We start from the raw sequence: 21,717 nt of genomic DNA, 5'->3' as shown, positions 1-21,717 counted from the left end.
TTTTTAGGATGTGTGTATTTGTGCTTCCCATAGGCCTGGTGCAAAGTTCTTTTACATTTGGCAAATCTTAAGATAAACTTGCATGTATCTTATAAACAGCTGCATAGAAGTCAGCATATTACATTTAGCTTTAAATCAGGAGAAAGTTGTTAAATATTAGTGGTTGATTAATTGTTAGAGATACAGTTTACACATTACTACATGGTATTATTCAAAAGTTTTGCAGTCAATTATTAAGCAAATTGTAGAAGTTGATATAAAACATTCAAGGTACCATAGGTTAGGTGGTCTCCCATGCTAATACTACATGCAATTAATTTTTTGTAAAAGTTGATATATCTTTATTAGTTACTTTATTATGCAGGCTGTAAGTGTTGTTCCCTTATTGACTAAAATATTTAAAAAGTTTGGGAGGGGTTCTGTTCCAAAATGAAGGTAGTTAACTTAAACCATATACAATATACAATTTATCTAGACATGGTTTGGTTCACACAAATATTCTTTTTGCTCTATCTTTGCCAGAAGTCTGTGACCACAAACTTTTCCCATTCACTCAGTCCATCAGTTTTGTTGCGGATAGTTAATCTTTATATACACAATTTTTAGCATATTTTAGGAAAGAACAGATTGACATTGCTTTATTACAACAACTCTTTTTATAGCATTCCATATGGGGAAAACATGCAAAATGTAAACACATTTACACTTTCCCATTATTTAACTGCCTATTTTCATGTGACTACCTCCTGTAGGGAAACACGGAGGTTCCAGAGTTATAGTGCCTAATGATTTTTACAGAGTTCTCCCTAATTAAGAAGAAATTAGGCATCAAAAAGGAAGTCTGATCAGGTGCTGTATGTGAGCTGAACACTCCCATGCACACTAAAAGTCTTAATTATGAACAATTACTGTAATTAAGAGCAGGCAGGATTTATGGTGACACTATCAGTAAAAAGGTTAAATATAACATATGGTGCAGTGTATTCATGTCTAACAAAACTCCGTAATATATCTGAGGACACATTACTATATGTAATATAAAGTAGTGTTCATTTTACTTTTTCATATATCTTCCTCTATAATTCTAACCCAAGTTTGCCAAAGCACACTTTACCTCCAAGCTAATATCTTAATGCTTAATATGATTACAGCATCTGCAATGTCCCTGTTTCTAAGAGTGTAGATTAGAGGATTAAGTAGAGGGATAAATACAGCATAAATGACTGAAAGAATTTTATCTTGGTTGAGGAAAAAACCAGACTGTGGATTGATATAGGCAATGAATAATGTTCCATAGTAAATTAATACAACCATGACATGGGAAGTGCAAGTAGAAGCGGCTTTCTGTTTTCCTTCTACTGAGTGGATATGTGAAATGCTAGACATTATGAATAAATATGAAACCAATATACAAATAAAGCACACAATACCTAAAAAGAGATCTGTTGCAAATGTAAATATTTCATTTACTGTGGTATCTGTGCATGATATCTTAAGTAACGGAGGGATCTCACAGAAGAAATGGTTAATCTCTTGGTGATTACAGAATGACAGACTAAAAGTCAATGATGCATGAACAGCTGAACTGAAAGCCCCTACAACCCAAACACTAATGGATACCTGGAAACAGACTTTACGAGTTATGATAAGAGTGTAATGTAGAGGTCTACAAATGGCAATATAGCGATCAAATGCCATGTAGGTAAGAAGCAGTAGCTCTGTAATCTCAACCCAAGTAAACAGGTATAGTTGAACAGCACAGCCACAAAATGTGATTGTAAAAGAAGCTGTTACAAAGTTATATAAAATCTTAGGTACTGTTGTGGAAATGCAGCAAATATCAAGGACTGAAAGATTGGAGAGAAAGAAGTACATTGGGGTTTGAAGACTGGAACTCATTGATATTGTCATAATTATAGCAAGATTTCCAAGCAATGACATGATATATGTAATAGTAAAGAGAGAAAATAAAGGGATGTCATATTTTGAGTGGTATAGTAGTCCACAAAGTATAAAATCTGTTGGATGGGATTGATTTTTCTTCTCCATCAATAATTAATATGGTTTCATTGAAACATCCGTCAGAAAAAAAACAGCAACAGTAGTTCATTTTTCAGTTACGACGCACATTCTATGTTTGCTTGTTACAAGATGTCAGTGAATAGTATTAATAAACTTACTAAAGATTATAAATATGTAGCAAAGTTACTTAAGCTATTCAAAATGAGCAGAAATATTACTCATAGAAAGTTTTATAACAATAGTAAAATGGTGATGTAATTTATATAAAGAAAACTTTGAAGAAATAAACAATAATTTAATAATATGAAGGAAAGTATCACGAGATTCTGATGACAAAATGAATAGTTCTGCTTATTACACGCACTGTTGCATTCATCAATGTCCTCTTTGTCAGTTTTAGAAATGTAATTTGGTTGAAAATATATGTATTTTAAATTTATTGTAGCGGTCATGATGAAATTAAAGCTGAGCAAAAAGCATGGACAATTTTGATGCTGCAGAATATAAATATACAATGTAGGGCACCAAGGGATATGTCTTTAGAGAATTATTTTTTTCAAACAATGTACACTGTTAATATGTAAAAAAAAAAAAAAGAAAAGAGAAATAATTAACATTTAATCTCAACTACACTTACTATATCACAAGGAAGTTGATCTACAACCTATTTTCCAAATACATTAAAAGGTGCTACATTGCTGTGATTTAAAGTGCAATACACAATTAAAAATGCAGAGACAGGTACACATTTAAGCAATGAGACCATATTTAAATATGATTAAAGGCAGTTATGTGACAAACACTGCAAATGTATAAATTATATGGTAAAACTTCTAGAATAAACATTCAGTACTTGTATAAACAGTATTGGACCTCAAAGTCAGACGCAAAGTCCGTCTAAAAAGTGTAGGAGTGGGAGTGTGCTGCAGCTTGGTAGTGTATTACGAGTGGCAAGCAACCCCAGTTGCGTCCCACTCTTAATACCCTATCGAGCTGCGAGCAGTTCCTGCAGCTAGCTAACCGCTTGCACCACCTAATTACTGCCGCACAGCTTTAGCCCTGTTTTGACGTGTGTTGCATCTGCGCCTCACTGCGACTAGGATTTATTTACATGATCACGCCTTCACAATTCTACATTCCTCCCATTCTCTCATAGGGAGTCGCAAGCTGTCGCAAGTGTTAATTGTGTCCAAGGTGCAGGCGGATTTGGTGCTTTCTGCACATGCGTGATAGTGTTTTTTGTTGGATGCACCTAAAATGGACTTTGTGTCCGACTCTAAATGAGGTCCTATATATCTGTTTAGTATTACTGATTCCTATTTTTATTTGTAGTGTAGAAGTAAATATAAATGGTTAGTGTAGGTACCCATTTGAATGAGGTCTGAGGATATCTATAGCTTGATCAAGTGTACACCTCTGTCTGCATTATTATATGCAACCCTATTATTTGAGGCTGTCAAGTTTCCAGAAGGAGAAGGATCTTTCAGGCTTGGGATTTTTAAAAAAGAACAGCAGAGAAGTCTGACAATGAGAAGCAGTCACAAGACGCAGTCGCTGGAAGCTGAGTATCGCTAACAATAGCTGGCAGATAGTGGGCAGTAATGTTGGATTAAACCATCTATAACATATAGAAAACAGGATTGAGACATGCTGATGACTCTTGTTCGTTTATTTCCTTTATATGTATGCACAGATTTTCTCATAGAAGTGTAAACAGCAATAAAAGATTTACAGCAGTCTAGCACCAACACACAGGTCTATGCCTTGGTATGTAACCTGAATCACAAGCATAGGAACCTCAGATTATCCACATGGAGACATTGGGACTGATGTTGAGTTGGACACATATGCGTTCAAAAAATAAGTTCTCAAATAAAACCAGTGCATTTATGCCCATATGCTGAGAAATAGGCATATAACAATGTATCCAGCTTTCCACCAGTAGCATATGTGCCAGTTTTATGTGTGGCATACTTACACCCAGATGAACTTACACCCAACCAGGTCATAAGCACAATAAATATTTGTATTTGGATTCAATAAAAAAAATCTCCTTAATAAAGCAGATTTATTATACTTTCTAAAACAACAATTAAAGTAGCAAGCAGAATATTTTTAACATGCATCCACAAAATCATTTAAAATATGCATGATTACTCGGCTTCAGAGGCTAGTTCACTCAGCCAGTCAGAAGAGGTGAGCTAGTGCTGGCGATCATCATCATCAGCCTCATGCATTTGCACCTGCAATTGATACGGCTAGTTTTATATGCATCTCTGTGCATATAATACTGTCTCAGGTTGCAATGATGCAAACACCTTTACTGTACTTAGTCTGTATTTGAACACCTATTACCTCCTCTATCCCACCTCTCCAAACTAAAGGAAGTCAAATTACCAAATCTACATACAGACATATGCCTTTTTGTGGGTGTATACAGTACAAATGTGTAGCAGAGATAGATTTGGCCATATAAGAAGGGAAGAGTTCAAGAAAGGAGTGGTAGATTAACATATCATCAACATAGAGGTGCAATATCATTAATGTTATAATTTGATTTATCTATCTACTACATGTCCAAAAGTGTGTAGACACCCCTTCTAATTGGTGTGTTTCACCATTTCAGCGACACCCATTACTGACAGGTGCATACAATACAGCCATGCATTCTTCACAGTCAAACATTAGCAGAAGACTGGGTCATACTGAAGAGCTCATTGACTTTCAATGTGCCACTGTCATAGGATGCCACACTTCCAACAAATCTATTTCTCAAATTTCTGCCCTGGTCAACTGTAAGCTCTGTTACTTTAAAGTGAAAACATCTGGGAGGTACAATAGCTCAGCCACAAAGTGGTAGGCAACACAGTTCACAGAATGAGTCCACTGAGTGTTGAAGCACATTGTCTGTCCTCAGGTGCAACACTCACTACAGAGTTCTAATCTGCCTCAGGTAGGTCTCTACATCAGCAAAATAACTGTTCATTGGGAGCTTCATGGACTGGATTTCCATGGCCAAGCAGCTGCACATAAGCCTCAACACCAAACATTGACTGAAGTGGTGTAAAGCACACTGGAATTGGATTCTATAGCAGTGGACATGTGTTATCTGTAGTAACAAATCACGCTTCACAATCTGATGTACGAATCTTGGTTTGGCCAATGCCAGGATAACACTTTTTACCGAAATTTGTTCTGCCAACTGTAAAGTTTGGTGAAGGAGGAATAATGATCTCGGGCTATTTTCCATGGTTTGGTCAGGGCTTCTTAGTTCCAGTACAGAAAATCTTTTTGCTACAGTGTAGAATGACATTCTAAAGAATTGTGTGATCCAACTTTGTGGCAAATGTTTGGGGAATGCCCTTTCCTGTTTCAGCATGACAATTTTCCATGCATAAAATGGGGTTAATCAAAATAAGAACTTGATTGGCCTGGACAGACCCTGGACCTAAACCCATAAAATACCTTTGGGATGAATTGAATTCCAGACCTTATAGCCCAACATCAGTGCTTGACCTCACTAATGCTCTTGCAGCTGAATGGATGCAAATCCCCACAGTCATGTAACAAAATCTAGTATAAAAGAAGAATAGAGTCTGCAAAGGGGAGGCTACCATCATATTATTGCCCATAATTTTGGAATGAGATTTTCAACAAGCACATATTGATGTGCACACAAATTTTGAGAATCATTGCAATTGAACTACATCAATTCAGTAATTTCCGTAAAATGTGGATAAAAACCATTTATATAGTCTTCTTATTAATCCAATATAAACCACATCAATTCATGCTACAGACAAGCTCAATAAAGAACTGTCCTTCATTAATAGTTAGTGGTGACATTCACAACTAGCAACCTGGTAACGAATATTGTTCTATTCGGCTGCAAGAATAACATTAAGAGATAAATTACAGAGGGCAGAAGGGAGAATTAGAAGTGGTGCTCTCTGTATTTGCCATACAATATATATATTTTTATGTTTGTCTTTTATAAAATGAAACACTCACCTTATAAAAATAACAAACTATCTACCTATAAATCCCTCACAGTGCTAAGAAACCCACCCCTAACAAATATAAAAAATCTGTTAGCACTGCTTTGAACGTCATAGAGTTACCAGTAAATAATTCATCCTGTAAATTTCAACTTACCACACTTAGAATAAAACATCAGGTAGGTTTAATATTGAGGCTGGCTTTTTACAAATATCTGTTACTGGGTTCTCGGTGCTGCTTTAAAAGCCTGCAAATAGTATATATCTTTGCTTTCTTATTAAAATATAGAAATGGTTAGCAGCAAGTTTCAGCTAATGGAGGGACAAAAGCATATTTCTTGCTTTGGACCATCCCCGAAGATCCTGGTTTGCTGCAACTTCAGAGGAATGAAATATGGAACTTATGACCATTGCTGAATTTCATTACAAGGTTGGTGTTTATAGGAAATCAATTTTACTAATGCTTAATGTAATACAGACATAATCACACAGCTGCATGTGAAGCAGCATTTCATATTTAACTTCACTCTACTGTGCCCACTAACACAACCACCTTTTCCAGAGATGCTTAAAATTATGGGGCTCTTTTCTATAGAAAATGGGAAAAGTAGTAGAAATGCATACTCAACCTTCAATAAGCACTTATTTACAATTCAATTTCATATATACATCTCAAATTTTTACAATTTGGGCATGATATAAAAAGTTTGGATTAAAATTTAGGCAATTTTTTATTTTAATAGGTGGACTGAATAGTTTACTAATTGGAACCACACAGTTAGTTAATTGTTAGTTAATCTCTAGTTGTATTTTAAGCAGCTTGTAAGTGGACTGTTAGTTTGATATATTGATGGTGTAAATAACAGAACTTTCTATCAATTAACAATCATTTAATCATATTCATCCTCAGCAAGTCAAGGAGTGGAAGGTGTGGACACAGACTACTCAGATCTAAATTAATCTCTCATTATGTCTTCTTGTTGACACCCATTTTGTTCACCTGTGGATCCTAATATTATGGCTCTTGCATGTTATATACTATAAAAGTAATAATTGGTGCGCACTGGTCCACTTTTGACCTTTGTAACCATCAGCTAGGGATCTTATAGGTGATCCTTACCTGTCAATGATACAAGCAATTGGAAAGGTTTATCCTATGCTATTGTTACACAGAAAAGTACAAAATATAAAGTGTAGTATTTGTATTCAGCCCTCCAGTTTCCACTACACTCCTGCCACAGCTAGTCCCTGGGGTCCCGAGACGGATCCCAGAAACCCCATTGGCGTGACAGAACCATTTTATGCATATTAGTTGGATGAACTTCTTACGGTTCTCATCAATTTAAACATCCATTAATAATTGTATTTATAATTGTATATATTTTTTCCTATTTATCTGTTTTAATAGCAGTTGTACATTTATTGTTCTATGAGATGTTTTGCCTATAGTCAATAGGCTGAAAATCTCTTTGCTAATAAAACACTTTAGTTTTAAGACATACATTCTCAATCCAATATCTGTTAATACAAATACTACACTTTATATTTTGTACCTTTCTGTGTAACAATAGCGCAGGATCAACCTTTCCAACTGCATGTTATATACTATGCCCAGGGATGCCGCGGCGCTGTCACTGGGGTGCCGCGAGCCAGCCATAGAAAAAACCAAAGAGCACATAAACTTACCAATCAGCGCGGCGCTGGGACCCAGCAGACTCCTCTCTCCCGGGGCAGACAGAGGGGCAGGAGTGTGACAGTGGGCAGACAGAGGGGCAGGAGTGTGACAGCGGGCAGACAGCGGGGCAGACAGAGGGGCAGGAGTGTGACAGCGGGCAGACAGAGGGGCAGGAGTGTGACAGTGGGCAGACAGAGGGGCAGGAGTGTGACAGTGGGGCAGAGGAGGGTGACAGCAGGGTAGAAGAGGGGGACAGCGTGACAGGGGCAGAGGAGGAGGACAGCGTGAGTGGGGCAGTGGAGGGGGACACAGCGTTAGAGGGGCAGTGGAGGGGGACACAGCGTGAGTGGGGCAGTGGAGGGGGACACAGCGTGAGAGGGGCAGTGGAGGGGGACACAGCGTGAGAGGGGCAGTGGAGGGGGACACAGCGTGAGAGGGGCAGTGGAGGGGGACACAGCGTGAGAGGGGCAGTGGAGGGGGACACATCATGAGAGGGGCAGTGGAGGGGGACACATCGTGACAGAGGGCAGAGGATGGGGACAGCATGACAGAGGGCAGAGGACGGGGACAGCGTGACAGAGGGCAGAGGGGAGACAGCTTGACAGAGGGCAGAGGAGGGGGACAGTGTGACAGAGGGCAGAGGAGGGGGACAGCGTGACAGTGCAGAGGAGGGGGGGACATTGTGAGAGAGGGCAGAGGAGGGGGGACATCGTGAGAGAGGGCAGAGGAGGGGGGACAGCGTGACAGAGCAGAGGAGGGGGGACAGCGTGACACATAAGGGCCTTTTCTAACTTGCAGCATAATATGCATTTTAAACTAATACCTAATTTATTTTTGTATACATTTTTATACAGGAGGGAGTTTAAAGCACTTATTTAATAAAAATAGTAAAAGGAGTAGTTATGTTAATGTTAATTTTGACCTGTATGCCAATATGTGCTCTGTGTTTGGGTATAATAGAGAAGTGAGAAGACACAGCCACTGAGGGTAAGAACTGTCTCCTGCAAGAAGAACAAAAATATTTTCCAACAAATGACCAATGTGTGGTTGCATCTTATTTTATTTCTGACAATTAACAGTATCTGTAATGTGCTGCTTTTGCAATAATCATACAATATCAACATTTTTCTGTAAGTTAAAATGGAAAATTGTATGCAATATCTGTGCCATAACATCATCATCATCATCAGGACTGAATGGGTAAAATGTTTATTTGACATCTATATTTTTGAGCAATTTTAGTTGAAGTGAGTTGCAATGTAACAGAATTTTTTATTTTTTTTTAAAAAGGGACCTAATTTTTGGAGCCGCATGCAAGAGCATAATTGATTGGACATATTCACTATATTTTCCTCTATCTGTGCTTCTCTGTGCTACTGATGAGATTTTTTGTTTTTGCTGGTATGTTTAATAATACCATCAGCGCTCTGAACACCATTGATGTAAGGGGAAACACAAGGAGCAACGTTATAGCATTGGGGCTCTATGTAAATTTATGCGTAAAGGTCCTAATCAAAAGCAAGATAAAAGCAAGATACAATTTTATCTTGCAGACTAAAATGTATAGTTACTGCATAATACATTTACCTAATAGCCACTTGTGTTTATAAATAATCCTTTCCTCAATGTGAAGGAGTCATGGATACTCCCAGGAAATTTGGAAACAAGGCTATGGATGAAGAGAGATGCAACACATATAGCCTGTATATTGATATAATAGTAATATTTCTGATTACTAAACATTGATTTATTTCATACCCGAACTACAGGATCTGCATGTGTTGCATTAATGTCCGATAAAACATGCAGGAAATAAGCAATTATTGTGAAATCGATGGAATTACCCCTTGCATTCATATGTAACGCAGACAATAGTTTAATCAGTGGTAGTATTGAAGTGCAGATGCTTATCAGAGACTCAAGGTCACTCTAAACAATGACCAGAGTATCCATAATGAGATAAGGTGGGATCCTGAACCGGCTTTTCACATTGATGTCTGGCTTCCCAAAGAGGCCTAAGCATGACTAGTAGATGCGCATCAATTCGCATGGGCCTTTGCTGCAGATACTGTTGCCACAATTAATGAATGTATTAAGTAATGGAGAGGTAAATCAGCAAACCAGAAATGGCTAGCACTGCTAGTCATCATCATCATCATCACCATGATCATTGGACCAGCCCTGGAGCAACCGCAGGAGCTACACCTCTTACAAGACATGTCTGTGGATGTGTCCATGTCTAATATTGTTGCATTTATGTGAACACTTCCCTACTGTACTAGGTCTATGTTTGTCTGTTCGTGCACCCCCCCCCCCTAGTTCCACCACTCCAGGCATAGGAACAGGCAAGAACATTTCAGTAGTACTTAAATGCACATACTAAACGAAAAACAATGGGCAGCATGGTGGCTTAGTGGTTAACACTTCTGCTTCACAGCACTGGGGTTATTAGTTCAATTCCCAACCAAGGCCTTATCTGTGGGGACTTTGTATGTTCTCCCCGTGTTTGCGTGGGTTTCTTCCAGGTGGTCCAGTTTCCTCCCACACTCCAAAAACATACTGGTTATTTGACTGCTATCAAATTGACCCTAGTCTGTGTGTGTGTGTGTGTGTGTGTGTGTGTGTGTGTGTATGTGTATATGCTAGGGAATTTAGCCTGTAAGCTCCTATGGGGCAGGGACTGATGTGAGTGAGTTCTCTGTACAGCGCTGCGGAATTAGTGGTGTTATATAAATAGTTGCTGCTGCTGATGATGAATGACGTATACCTAAATATAAATGAGTGCGTATGTCTTTGCCACAATTTAAGATGCATTTTTTTGCTTAAAATTCACTCTTGTCTTTACTTATCATTCACTTTTTTGCTATTTAACTCACATTTCTCATCCTCCTATTATGCTATATTGTCATAGACAGTGGTTGAAGTGGAAATTTAGTAGCGGCAGTATGGAAAATGTAAGTGAATGGAATTTGATAGTTTTACAATGCAGTCAGTAGGACAAGTGGCGGCATGGCATAGCACTGTACACCATCTGCCTTTAACCATCTTCCTTTAACCACTGGTTATAAAGAATCATGCCACTTAACATTTTTTTCACTTTTGCAATGCATTTGATTTAGAAGAGCATAAAGTCACAGATTTTGGAGAAATTAAAGTAAGCACATGCTCTGTAAATTGCAAAAGTGCTGGTGCAGTGTTTGTGTAAATATTGTGAGCTACATCACCTTTAAATACAGAAGTTCTGCTATCTGAAGTTGTTAATATTTTGCTTTGTTTAATAGGATAATTGGATTGATGACACTTGGAGACACTTTCATGTCACAATGGGACTGTAGCCCCACACTGAATGGGAAGGTGCTGGATATTATTATTACGTGACAGGGTAATCCCAACTTCTCTGGTACTAAATCCAATTATGTTTTTTGTTTTTTTTAGTGGGGTGTGGTATGCTGCAATTATTTATTTATTTAATATTTTTTTTACACAGTGTTCACAATCGTTTAAATGGGTTTTCCAAACAAAAACTGTAGATCACAATATACTAGGAAGTCCTAGTCAATTAAGGCCATAGACATACAATATATATTATATTTGGTAATATATTAAATAAATATTTTGACAAATAAAAAATAAATGCTCTTTCAAATTATAAAAAGGTAAAAAGAAACCTATTTGTATATGGCTTATTGCCTTCTCCCTATTAGTGCATTGTTAACGGCTCTGAGTATTATGCTGAATACACATACTTTAAGTATTGAGTTTGGGTTGACTGGAGGCGGGGATTAATTTGTCCACTTTTGGAATTCTAAATGTTGGTAGGTATGTGACGGATAAAAAAAGGCACTGGTGTATGACACACTAATAGAGTAACAAACTAGACTAAATTATTTTTATCCTTCTGTAACATTCATTAATGGATATTATCAAACTAGTGCACACATTTTATCCAAAAAGAGAATTTTTCATTTTTATTATTTTTTATTTTTCATTAAAAAGCGGCAGATAATACATTCCAGAGATAGGGTAAATAGTATTATTTTGAGTCCACATGTTATTATTTTATCTTTTCTATTGACTGAACCAGAAATAAGGTGAAATTAAAGTTATCATTGTGATACACCTTTATATACGTTTACACTTTCTCTTTCACTTTCACTTTCTGCTTCTAAACACTATGCGCCTCAGTCATTAAGGAGAGCAAAGCATAAAATAGAAGTAATTTTCCTCCTGGACAAAACCAGGAAGGGGGAGGTAAATTTAAAATGTGGGGACAGATTTATAGTTTGGTTCGAGGATATCCTAGATCAAGTTTAAATTTTAGTGTAAAAATAAAGCTATCAAGAAATTGTGTGCTAGATGAAAAAAACAGTTAGTATTTAATTAATGTGCAAAAGAATAGGCTAATTTGCACCCCTTGTTTTGTAATATGGTTTGTCACAGAGAACATTTTCTCCTTTTTTGCCTTACTTTCCTTAGTAATGACTCAGGCCATATATTCCCTCACTTTACAGTTCTTATGCCTCTATTTTACATTTTCTTTATAGTTATATTTATGATTATTTCTTTTTATCTTTGCTGTACTGACTATGCACCTAATAATGATGTACATATTTCATAAAAAATAAAGGAGAAAAAAACATATTTCATTCCAGCTTGGAATATCTACTGTCAGAAATCTCATTAAGAAATTGAAGGCAAGGAGAAGTGCCCACATATCACTACAAAGGTCCTACAGAAAGTTTTAGCTGACACAAGAATAGTTGACTAGAGTACAGTGCTACTTACAAAGAAATAATGCAACACGAAAAACCTATATATATACTGCAGATCATATATATATATGATCTCCAGTGGGTTTGCTACATTTATAATACATGTCCCTACTGTACTCAATTTACACTTGCCCTTTCCTATTTTGTCTCTCACATTTTGATGTGCATGTGTTGTATGGATATGTATATATTTATGCCCCACAAATGGATGTATATCCAGATCTAAATGAGGACCATAGTCGTTTATTGTGAGCTTATTATATATTATAAATATACTATAAATGAATGTAAATGAATGTGCATTATTGAATTATTACGTTAGGAACATAATACAAAACAAAATTACATGATTTTAGAAAGTTTTTTTTCACCGTGTTTCATCAAATTAAATTTTTGGTGAGATCCACAAAATTGCATATTGTCCTTATTTATGATTGACAGCAATATATGGGGTGAATAATGATCAGCTTATCATTATCTGCCTAGAATTTAGTGATCATAGGTTGTGATGAATGAAATGATTTGATATTGAAATCCCCAGAAAAGTTATTCTTCTGATCTGCTATAAATGTCCTCTTGACAAATAGCTACATATTGACTTACAAAGACCTTTGGAGAGTTAATAGAGCTAGATACTCTAATGACAGGTCAGACTCTTGATCCAGCATAGACATAGGGCCTGATTCACCAAGGAATGCAATGTGAACCCAATTTACATTTTATTAAAACAGAAAATTGCAAGTACAAGAGTGGAAGTAATTCGGGACAAGCCTCTGACAAACAAAAATATAATTGTGGAGACTAGGAACTCCCATTTCAGATCCATCCTGTCCAGCTTTCAACCAGACAATAAAAATAGGTAATAAAGAAAGAAAGAAATAAAGAAAGAAAGAAAAACCTAAACCTAGACCACAAGCATAATGTTCTTGCTGGCTCTTTCTTTTTTTCTCATTTACACATGTAGTTTTGCCACACATGTGGTCAAGTTTTTCAAGTCTAGTTGACTCAAAGAGTTAATTGTTCAAAGTATTTTCTGTTAACTTTATTCAGAAAACAAATCTACACAAAGTGAATTTTCACCATCTCTTTTGGTAACTGAATGAATAAAGCTAATAGTAGAAATTGTCATTTAAAGACTTGTATTTCTTTCCTTAGAACTACAGTTTTATACAAAAAAATATTTTAACATTTCAATTAGTGTAAGCAAAATGTGTGTTATAATATGACCATAGCTTTTTTTTCTACAAATAAATATTTATCATTATAATCACATTTTAATTTGTGTTTCTCCCAATTGCAAATTAATCCCTGCTAGTATTTTTGTTATTTGTTTTGCATGCCTTTCTCAAGAGGTTGCACTAAAATTTAGGGAATTGAAAACATCATCTATAGATCCCCACAAGTATAATTCCCTCAACTTAGCTAGCTATGTAAATGTAAGACCAAAAATGATTGCTTTTTTGAACCAAAGCTATTCCCCTATCATCCTCAACACAAGGTAGTGTTCTATCCATGTTTTAATATCTTTTTTTGTAATTGAATATGATACAGTTTCAGAAGCATTTTCTTTTTTATTATGTACAGCATCTAATTATTTTATTGTAGTTCTTGAAAATTTTATCAGCACATCTGAGTTTATTTCTACAGAAATTAGAGGGGTATTTTATTATTATTATTTAGTTATATTTTATATACCTTCCAACATTATCATTATGCTAAGTTTTTAAAAAATGTGTCCTTTTTTTGGACATCACTATACTTACTTTCCAATATTTAATTTGACAATCTGGGCAGGACTGTTGTAAAATTTCTACTTAAGCTTAACAGGTAAAAATTTTTCAGGTTTCTCTAAATTATGTTAAACGTAGGAACGAGCAATTCTTCCATGGTTTATGTGACAGATTGTATTCTGTTTGCTCAATATTTATTTTGTTGTTGAATTAAACTGTTTTACCTTTGATCTTAACCAGAAATGTTTGAGCAAGAATGTAGAATTTTTTATGCACAATGCACTTGCAATTCTGTAGGCGCTTTCAAAAATTCATTCCTTTTACAAACAGAAGCTCTAAGCCAAGATGAGTAAATCCTTCAAAAAATTTTAGGTAAAAATTAAATTAAAAGGTAAAGTCAAACAAACGTTTTTTGACACAGCATAGAAATGTGACATAAAAGATGATTATGGAATCAAGAAAAGCAGACCCAGTGATTAGAAATGTGATTAACAGGATCACAAGCCTAAGCAGGTTTAAGATACTAGTTTAGTTTACATTGTAATTCTATTTAATCCTATTTACTAGTCCATATTTTATTTCCATAATAAACTATTGAATGTCTGATTTTCATGCAAAAGTTCAATATGAATACACACATTCAAAATGAAACATTTGAAACTAAATTGATAATTATGGTGGGTAAGTTAGCTTAATAAACCAAGAGAAACCCAAATAACAATCTAAAAAAGTTTTATTTTGTAAACCATTGAAAATAATTTAATTTAATCATGAGCTTTGCATTTTTTAATTCACTAGACAATATAAGGTTGTCATAGCAGCAACAAGTTTAATATTTCCATGTACATTTAACGGTATGGAAAGGGATCACTTTTAATTATACCTATATACTTAACATAGTTTAAAATGTATTTACTGTAATCTGCTCAAACCAGACTAAATCAAGTAGCATAATTTAAAACATTTAGAACATAGTTTTATTTTACTATTCATATATTATAATATTTTGTTTAAATCTTTTCATTTTGAAAATATAAAAAAATCCATTGAAACCTTACAAATACAAAAAGAACCACTGAATGAAAAAGCCTAAATTCACAAAAATGCAATTTCATTCTTTTCAACATGTTTATTTTGCCGTGCTTCATGGTCTGCATTTTATTGTCTAAATAAAGTATAGTATTGTGTTCATACACTGTTATAGGTATCAAATGTTGCATTCAAAATAAAATGTTTAGGATCAACAATATTTTATGAAACATCCCATGTACTTTTTTGAGCTGAAAATTACTGGGTCTGTTTTCGCTTAACCGTCTTGAAATATATATATTTTTTTAAACTATGCAATTAAGTGAATGGTGTTTTGTGAGCTGTCAAAGTCAGCAAATTAGATAAAGTCATTTCAATTAATATCTAGCAAACTTAGTTGTCTTTGTCTGAAAATTATGCGTAGAGCACGCTACGGCGTGTAGAAGCGTATTCAGCCGCGACACGTGGCAATAACAGGTTTTACACTTTTACACGCTTTCACACGAACATACACATTTGTAATTAGTACACATTAATTGTAGTTGCAACACATAGTTATTTATGTCGAAATGTAACAGTATTTATGGTTAATATTATAAGTTACATACATGTTAGTGAAATCAAAGGTTCAGGTGACAGGAAATATGGCATGTTTAGTATCATTTTGATCCCCTATTTATCCGCAGTTGTCCGGTTGATTCGCCGAAGGGATCGCACATTGCATACTCTAGTTAGAGATGATAGGGAATAAATGTTTAAAATGATACTGTCTGCGTAATGTTAATAGACTAGTTTAAACTGTATTCTTGGCGGGAAAATCGGAGTGCATCCCCTGGAGAGCTGACCCCCACCTTTCGATATTTTCATTTGAACTGGCCTATGAACTGCATTACATTGGACCATCCTGAAGCCTGGACCTATAGAAGCAAGCCACATCATCTGCATTGTTTTACTGTATTCACTGACTGTATATAAGCAGGGGCTCTGGACCTAGTAGTCAGTCTACTTGACCACAGCCTTCAGACCTGAATGACTGTACACTGGATCCAGAGCGCCTGCGATAAGTAACGGCTGTACTTATTTTATTCTGATTTATAATTCTGCTACTTTTGGCTATTAAGTCACATTGTGCTTTGGAAACACAAATCGACAATCGACAATCGTTATTGGATAGCAAATAGACGTGCATAACAGATCCTTTATCAACCATGACATCAAGAAGCTCAGAAAAAAAGGATTCTACTTCAGTGGAGTATATTGTAAATCCAGCTACAGAATGTAAATTTAGACATGAATAAACCATGTTATGGTGCAAGTCTGCAAATGCATTTTTAGCATGCTTTTGTATATACTACAAACAGATACATGCAGCTCTATTTTAGTACTAGCATTTAGAATTGAGATACAAAGTAACACCCCTCCCAACTATTTCCACATATTTTAAATTTGCCCACACAGCAACACAGCATGATTTTGAAAGGTACAACATAGGAAATCTTGTTCCTTGGAAGACTTCCTTCATTTCAAATTTATCCTCTCATCCTATAGTTCCACCATCTCCCTTGCTAAACAATCATTCTTCAAGTCTCTCCTCTCTTCACGGCCCTCCAATCTTGCAACCTTTTGTCTTTCAACACACTCCTTTGCCCGCCCTCATCCCCTCCCATTCTCCCTTACTGCAGTTGGCTTTGCATCCTTTCTCACTTCCAAAATTGAGACTCTACCATTTCAGCCACCTCTGCCTCCAGCCACCATGTGTTGTGCTCCTTCTGCACCACTGCGGGTGACAAAGTCCATTCTCTTATATTATCCTCTCCACCCTCAACCTCCCACCTGGATCCCATCCTCTCTCCCCTCCTCCGCTCCCTCTCCCCCATTACCTGCTTCCACCTTGATCACCTATTCAATCAGCTCCTCTCCACTGGAATCTTCCCCTCACTTTGTAAACATGTTCCTGTTTCACCCATTCTAAAAAAAACAATCTTGTCCCAACCTCACTTTCTAACTACTGCCCCATTTTTCTTCTCCCTTTTACCTCCAAAATACCCGAGTGGCTTATCTACAACCATCTCAGCAGTTACCCCTTTGACAACTGCCTCCTTGATCTTCTCGAATCTGGCTTCTGTCCCCTCCACTCTACAGAAACTACCTTGACCAAAGTCCCCAATAATCTTCTCTCAGCCAAATCCAGGGGCCATTACTCCCTGCTTATCCGCCTAGACCTCACTGCACGTTTTACTCTGTGAATCACCTTCCCCTACTCCACACTGTTCCCACCATTGGCCTTTCTGACACTGCCCTTTTGAGGGTCACTTCCTACCTTGCCAACAGCTCCTTCTCTGTTTCTACCTCTGTTTCCTCCTCCACCTATACATCCTTACCATAGGTATCCCACTGGGTTCTGTCCTTGGCCCTCTTATTTTTTTCTCTGTACACCACCTCCCTGTGTGAACTTATCAGTTCCTTCAGCCTCCAGTATCACCTCTATGCAGATGACACTTTACTCTACCTCTCGTCTCCTGGTCTCTTCCCTTCCCTCCTCTCATGGGTGTCCAGTTGCCTCTCCACCATCTCCTCAGGGATGTGCTTATGCTTTCTTAAACTTGACATGGCCAAAACTGAACTCATTGTCTTCCCTGGATCAAAAGTCTTCTCCCCTCCCGACCTCTCTATCACTTTTGACAATACTATTATCTCCTCTGTTTCTAAAATCAGCTGCTTGAGTGGCGTTCTTGGCTCTTCCCTCTCCTTAGCCCCTCAAATTTAATCTTTTGGCCTTCCTGATGCTTCCAGCTCTGCAACATTACCTGTGTCAGAACCTTCCTCTCCCAGGATGCCACCAAAATACTTATCCAATCACTGATCATTCCTTGTCTCGACTAATGCAACCTTCTCCTTACTGGCCTCCCCCACTCCCATCTCACACGTCTTTGATCTATATTTAATGCTGCAGCTAGACGTATCTTCCTATCTTGACGTTCCACATCTGCCTCCCTTTCTCTGTCTAACCTTACACTGGCTCATCTTCCCCTACAGAATCCTCTTCAAACATCTCACCCTCAGGTAAATGACCCTCTGCAACTCTACTGCTCCCTAACTTTCCAACCTCATCTCCAGACATACTTCCTCCCGTCCTCTCCAGCCGGCCAATGACTATCACCTTTCCTCCTCTCTGGTAACCATTCCCGTATTCAAGATTTATCCGATGCTGCTCCACCACAACCACCACCACTGAAACAATCTCCGTTATTCTGTCAGACTATCCTCCAGCCTGTATAGCTTCAAACGGGCAAAACCCAACTGTTTAGAAAAGACTACCAGACCTCTACTTAACCATTTCACAATGTAGTATATCTCCCCCACTTTCATCCTCCATCTCTCTTTTTGTGTCATGATTTGCGGATGCTGCTTTGCTTGTCCCAGATCCTGCCTGCATGGGATTAAGTTCTCATAATTGGATCTGGTGCATAAACAGCTGTGTTTGGCTTTTATAAGACTGCCTTTTCCAGCAAACTGGGACAGTTCATAAGTTGTCACTGATGCTGGTCTCTCTGAGACACTCCTGTGATCTGGTCCTGATTATCTGACTCCTGTTTGTTCCATCGTTTTGCACCTTTAATTGTGACCTAGACCTTGGCTTCATTTGACTTTCTTCTGTCTTCTCCCTGGTATTGTTGAGCTTCTGACCCTGGCTTGCCTGACCTTCTTTCTGTCTGATCCTGTGCCTGCAGTCACCCCATTGTGCCTGGTTTTCAGCTTTTCAGCTTAACCTGGCAATCTGGGTATCGTTTGCCTGCAGTCATGCTATAGTACCTGGTCTCCAGCTTCCCAGTTAAACCTGGTTATCCTGAAAAACCTGTACCTGCAGTTAACCTGTCATGCCTGGTATGAAATGTCTCCAGCTTCCCAGCTAAAACTGGTTATCCTGACAAACCTGAACCTGCAGTTAACCTATTGTGCCTGATATTCAGCATCTCCAGCTTCCCAGCTAAACCTGGTTATCCTGACAAACCTGTTCATGCAGTTAACCTATTGTGTCTGGTATTCAGCATCTCCAGCTTCCTGGCTTACCCTAACAATCCTGATATCCATTACTTGCCACTTTCCTACTGTTTAAAATAAAGACAATGTTTCATTTCCACTACTCTCCATGGGCTTCATATTGGGAATCCTGACACTTTCCCTTTAGATTGTAAGCTCTAATTAGCACTTCCCTCCTGTTCTCATTACCTAAAATTTTTGCTCACTAGCTAGACTGCGCACCTCCTACTTGGGCTCTCTGCCCATTGACTCCACTCCTCCATTGTCTTTGGACCTTTTTCAGTAGCTCTAAACCTGTTAGTTGCAACCAAACTAATGGACACAGGTTTCAGCCTGCGTTGAATATACCCCTTGCACCCCAGTAGCTGAGTTGTAGTATTATTTGTTTACTGTTCTGTACTGTAATACCATGTACTGTATTGTTGTTTCCCCTCTGTACGGTGTTGTGGACTTTATGCGGTGCCCTTTAAATAAAGTTTATTAATAATAATATTAATAATGACAATGATAATAATAATAATAATAATAATAATAATAATAATAATAATAACAATAATAATATCAATATTGATAAGGGTCATTCTGCCAGAAAAAAAGGTTGTTGCTTCAGAAGTAGGAAATTATAATTCTATATTTGTAAAATGAGCTAGTGGATTCAATAAGTTGTATGGTTTCATTCTGCTGAATCAACAATGTGGATCTTGCTCTGATCATATATGTTGTTTTGGGAGTATTTTCTTTTATTTCTATTTTAAATCCTATATTCCCATCATTCTGGTAGTATTAAAATATGTTCTACTGCAAAAAAAAATTAAAGGTTTCTCTACTTGTGCCATTGAAGTTACGGTAAGTTGTTATTTTATGGTACATTAAAAAAACTATTTTAAATCCTCATCTGGAAATACTCCCAATGCGGTCAAAGCAATTACTGTTTTCAACACTATTGTTATACCAATGTTGAACCCCATGTTCTACAGTTTAAGAAGCAAGGAAGTAAAGTGTTAATGCTAAATATTTTAATGTTAACCTGATAAATATATCAGTACTGAATGTAATATTAACATGTAATATTCCAGAGCTTTTTCTCAAAATAATGTCATCTTTACTTTTCTGTTATAGGATTACACTATAGAATACAAACTAATAAGATGTACAATGGATCCATTATCTCTGAATTTATTCTCCTTGGACTTTCCAATTTTCCAGAATTGGACATTGTTTTATTTTCTATCTTCCTTCTTATGTATATAATATGTATGACTGGAAACCTTGTTATAATCATCATAACAAGTATAGACCCAGCACTAAATACTCCAATGTACTTTTTCCTTAGTAATTTATCTTTTTTAGATGTATTGTGCACAACATCTACTATACCAAACATGTTGGTCAATTTATTTTCTGAGCGTAAGGTAATATCATTCCATGGATGTGTTGTTCAGATGTTTATATTCACTGCTGCTATGGACACAGAGTTTCTCTTACTGACTATTATGTCTGTAGACCGTTATTTGGCCATCTGCAATCCATTGCATTACAAAACTATTATGAGCAAAAAGTCATGTTATTTTATGTCTGCCATTGTTTGGACTTTTGGTTTTTGTAGTTCTACTTATCACACAACAAGCACTTTTCGATTGTCATTTTGCGCATCCAATAAGATAAATCATTTCTTCTGTGAGATTCCACAACTGCTGGCACTATCATGTTCTGATACAAGTATAAATGAGTTAGTTCTTATAGTCACAGATGTTGTTTTGGGAGTATTTTGCTTTATTTTTATTTTTGGGTCGTATTTGTTTATCATTTTGGCAGTATTAAAAATACGTTCTACTGAAGGGAAAATGAAAGCTTTCTCTACTTGTGCCTCTCACATTACTGTTGTGCTTTTATTTTATGGTACATTAATCTTTGCCTACTTTAAACCCTCAACTGGAAATGCTTCAAATATGGACAAAGCAATTGCTGTTCTCTATACTATTGTTATACCAATGTTGAACCCTATATTATACAGTTTAAGAAACAAAGAAGTAAAAGATTCTGTTCAAAAAGTTATATTTAGAAAAGTGCATGTAAGTTACTAATAAAATGGATTTTGCAATATCAGAAACACAATGGATGATTTTTTGATAGGACGGGCTCTGTGAAGAAATATACGTAAAAAAAACAATTAATATGAGTTTCATGGTCTTCTGATCATAGCATAAAAAAAGCCATTTGATAAAAATAAAATCTATATGGAGTAGATTTAAAGAAAACATTGTTTTTGTGGGTTTTTTCCATTCTGTGGTGAAATAAATAAAATATTATTTGATGTATAAATATAGACACAAATGATAATTTACAAAACAAAGGTATATTTTAAATGTCATGTGAGTACCGTTATGATGTCACAATAGTATGTTTTTGGTCCGTGTACCTATTTTTGACGAAACATGTATGGATGTGTA

General features: G+C 36.6%; 2 protein-coding genes across 2 annotated transcripts; one reads left to right on the top strand and one right to left on the bottom strand.

Moving 5' to 3' along the window:
* Window positions 1–1,110: 1,110 nt before the first annotated feature.
* LOC142155235 (olfactory receptor 5V1-like) lies at window positions 1,111–2,049 on the bottom strand. The gene has a single exon (XM_075211012.1). The coding sequence runs from the start codon at window positions 2,047–2,049 to the stop codon at window positions 1,111–1,113; it is 939 nt and encodes a 312-aa protein (XP_075067113.1).
* An 18,366-nt stretch (window positions 2,050–20,415) lies between these two features.
* LOC142155077 (olfactory receptor 5V1-like) lies at window positions 20,416–21,351 on the top strand. The gene has a single exon (XM_075210999.1). It carries the CDS (start codon window positions 20,416–20,418, stop codon window positions 21,349–21,351), a length of 936 nt encoding a protein of 311 aa, XP_075067100.1.
* Window positions 21,352–21,717: the final 366 nt, after the last annotated feature.

Source organism: Mixophyes fleayi, chromosome 1 (assembly GCF_038048845.1).
Source record: "Mixophyes fleayi isolate aMixFle1 chromosome 1, aMixFle1.hap1, whole genome shotgun sequence".
Lineage (NCBI taxonomy): Eukaryota > Metazoa > Chordata > Amphibia > Anura > Limnodynastidae > Mixophyes > Mixophyes fleayi.
The sequence above is the reverse complement of the archived record's forward strand: the minus strand, read 5'-3'. Positions and strand labels throughout refer to the sequence as shown.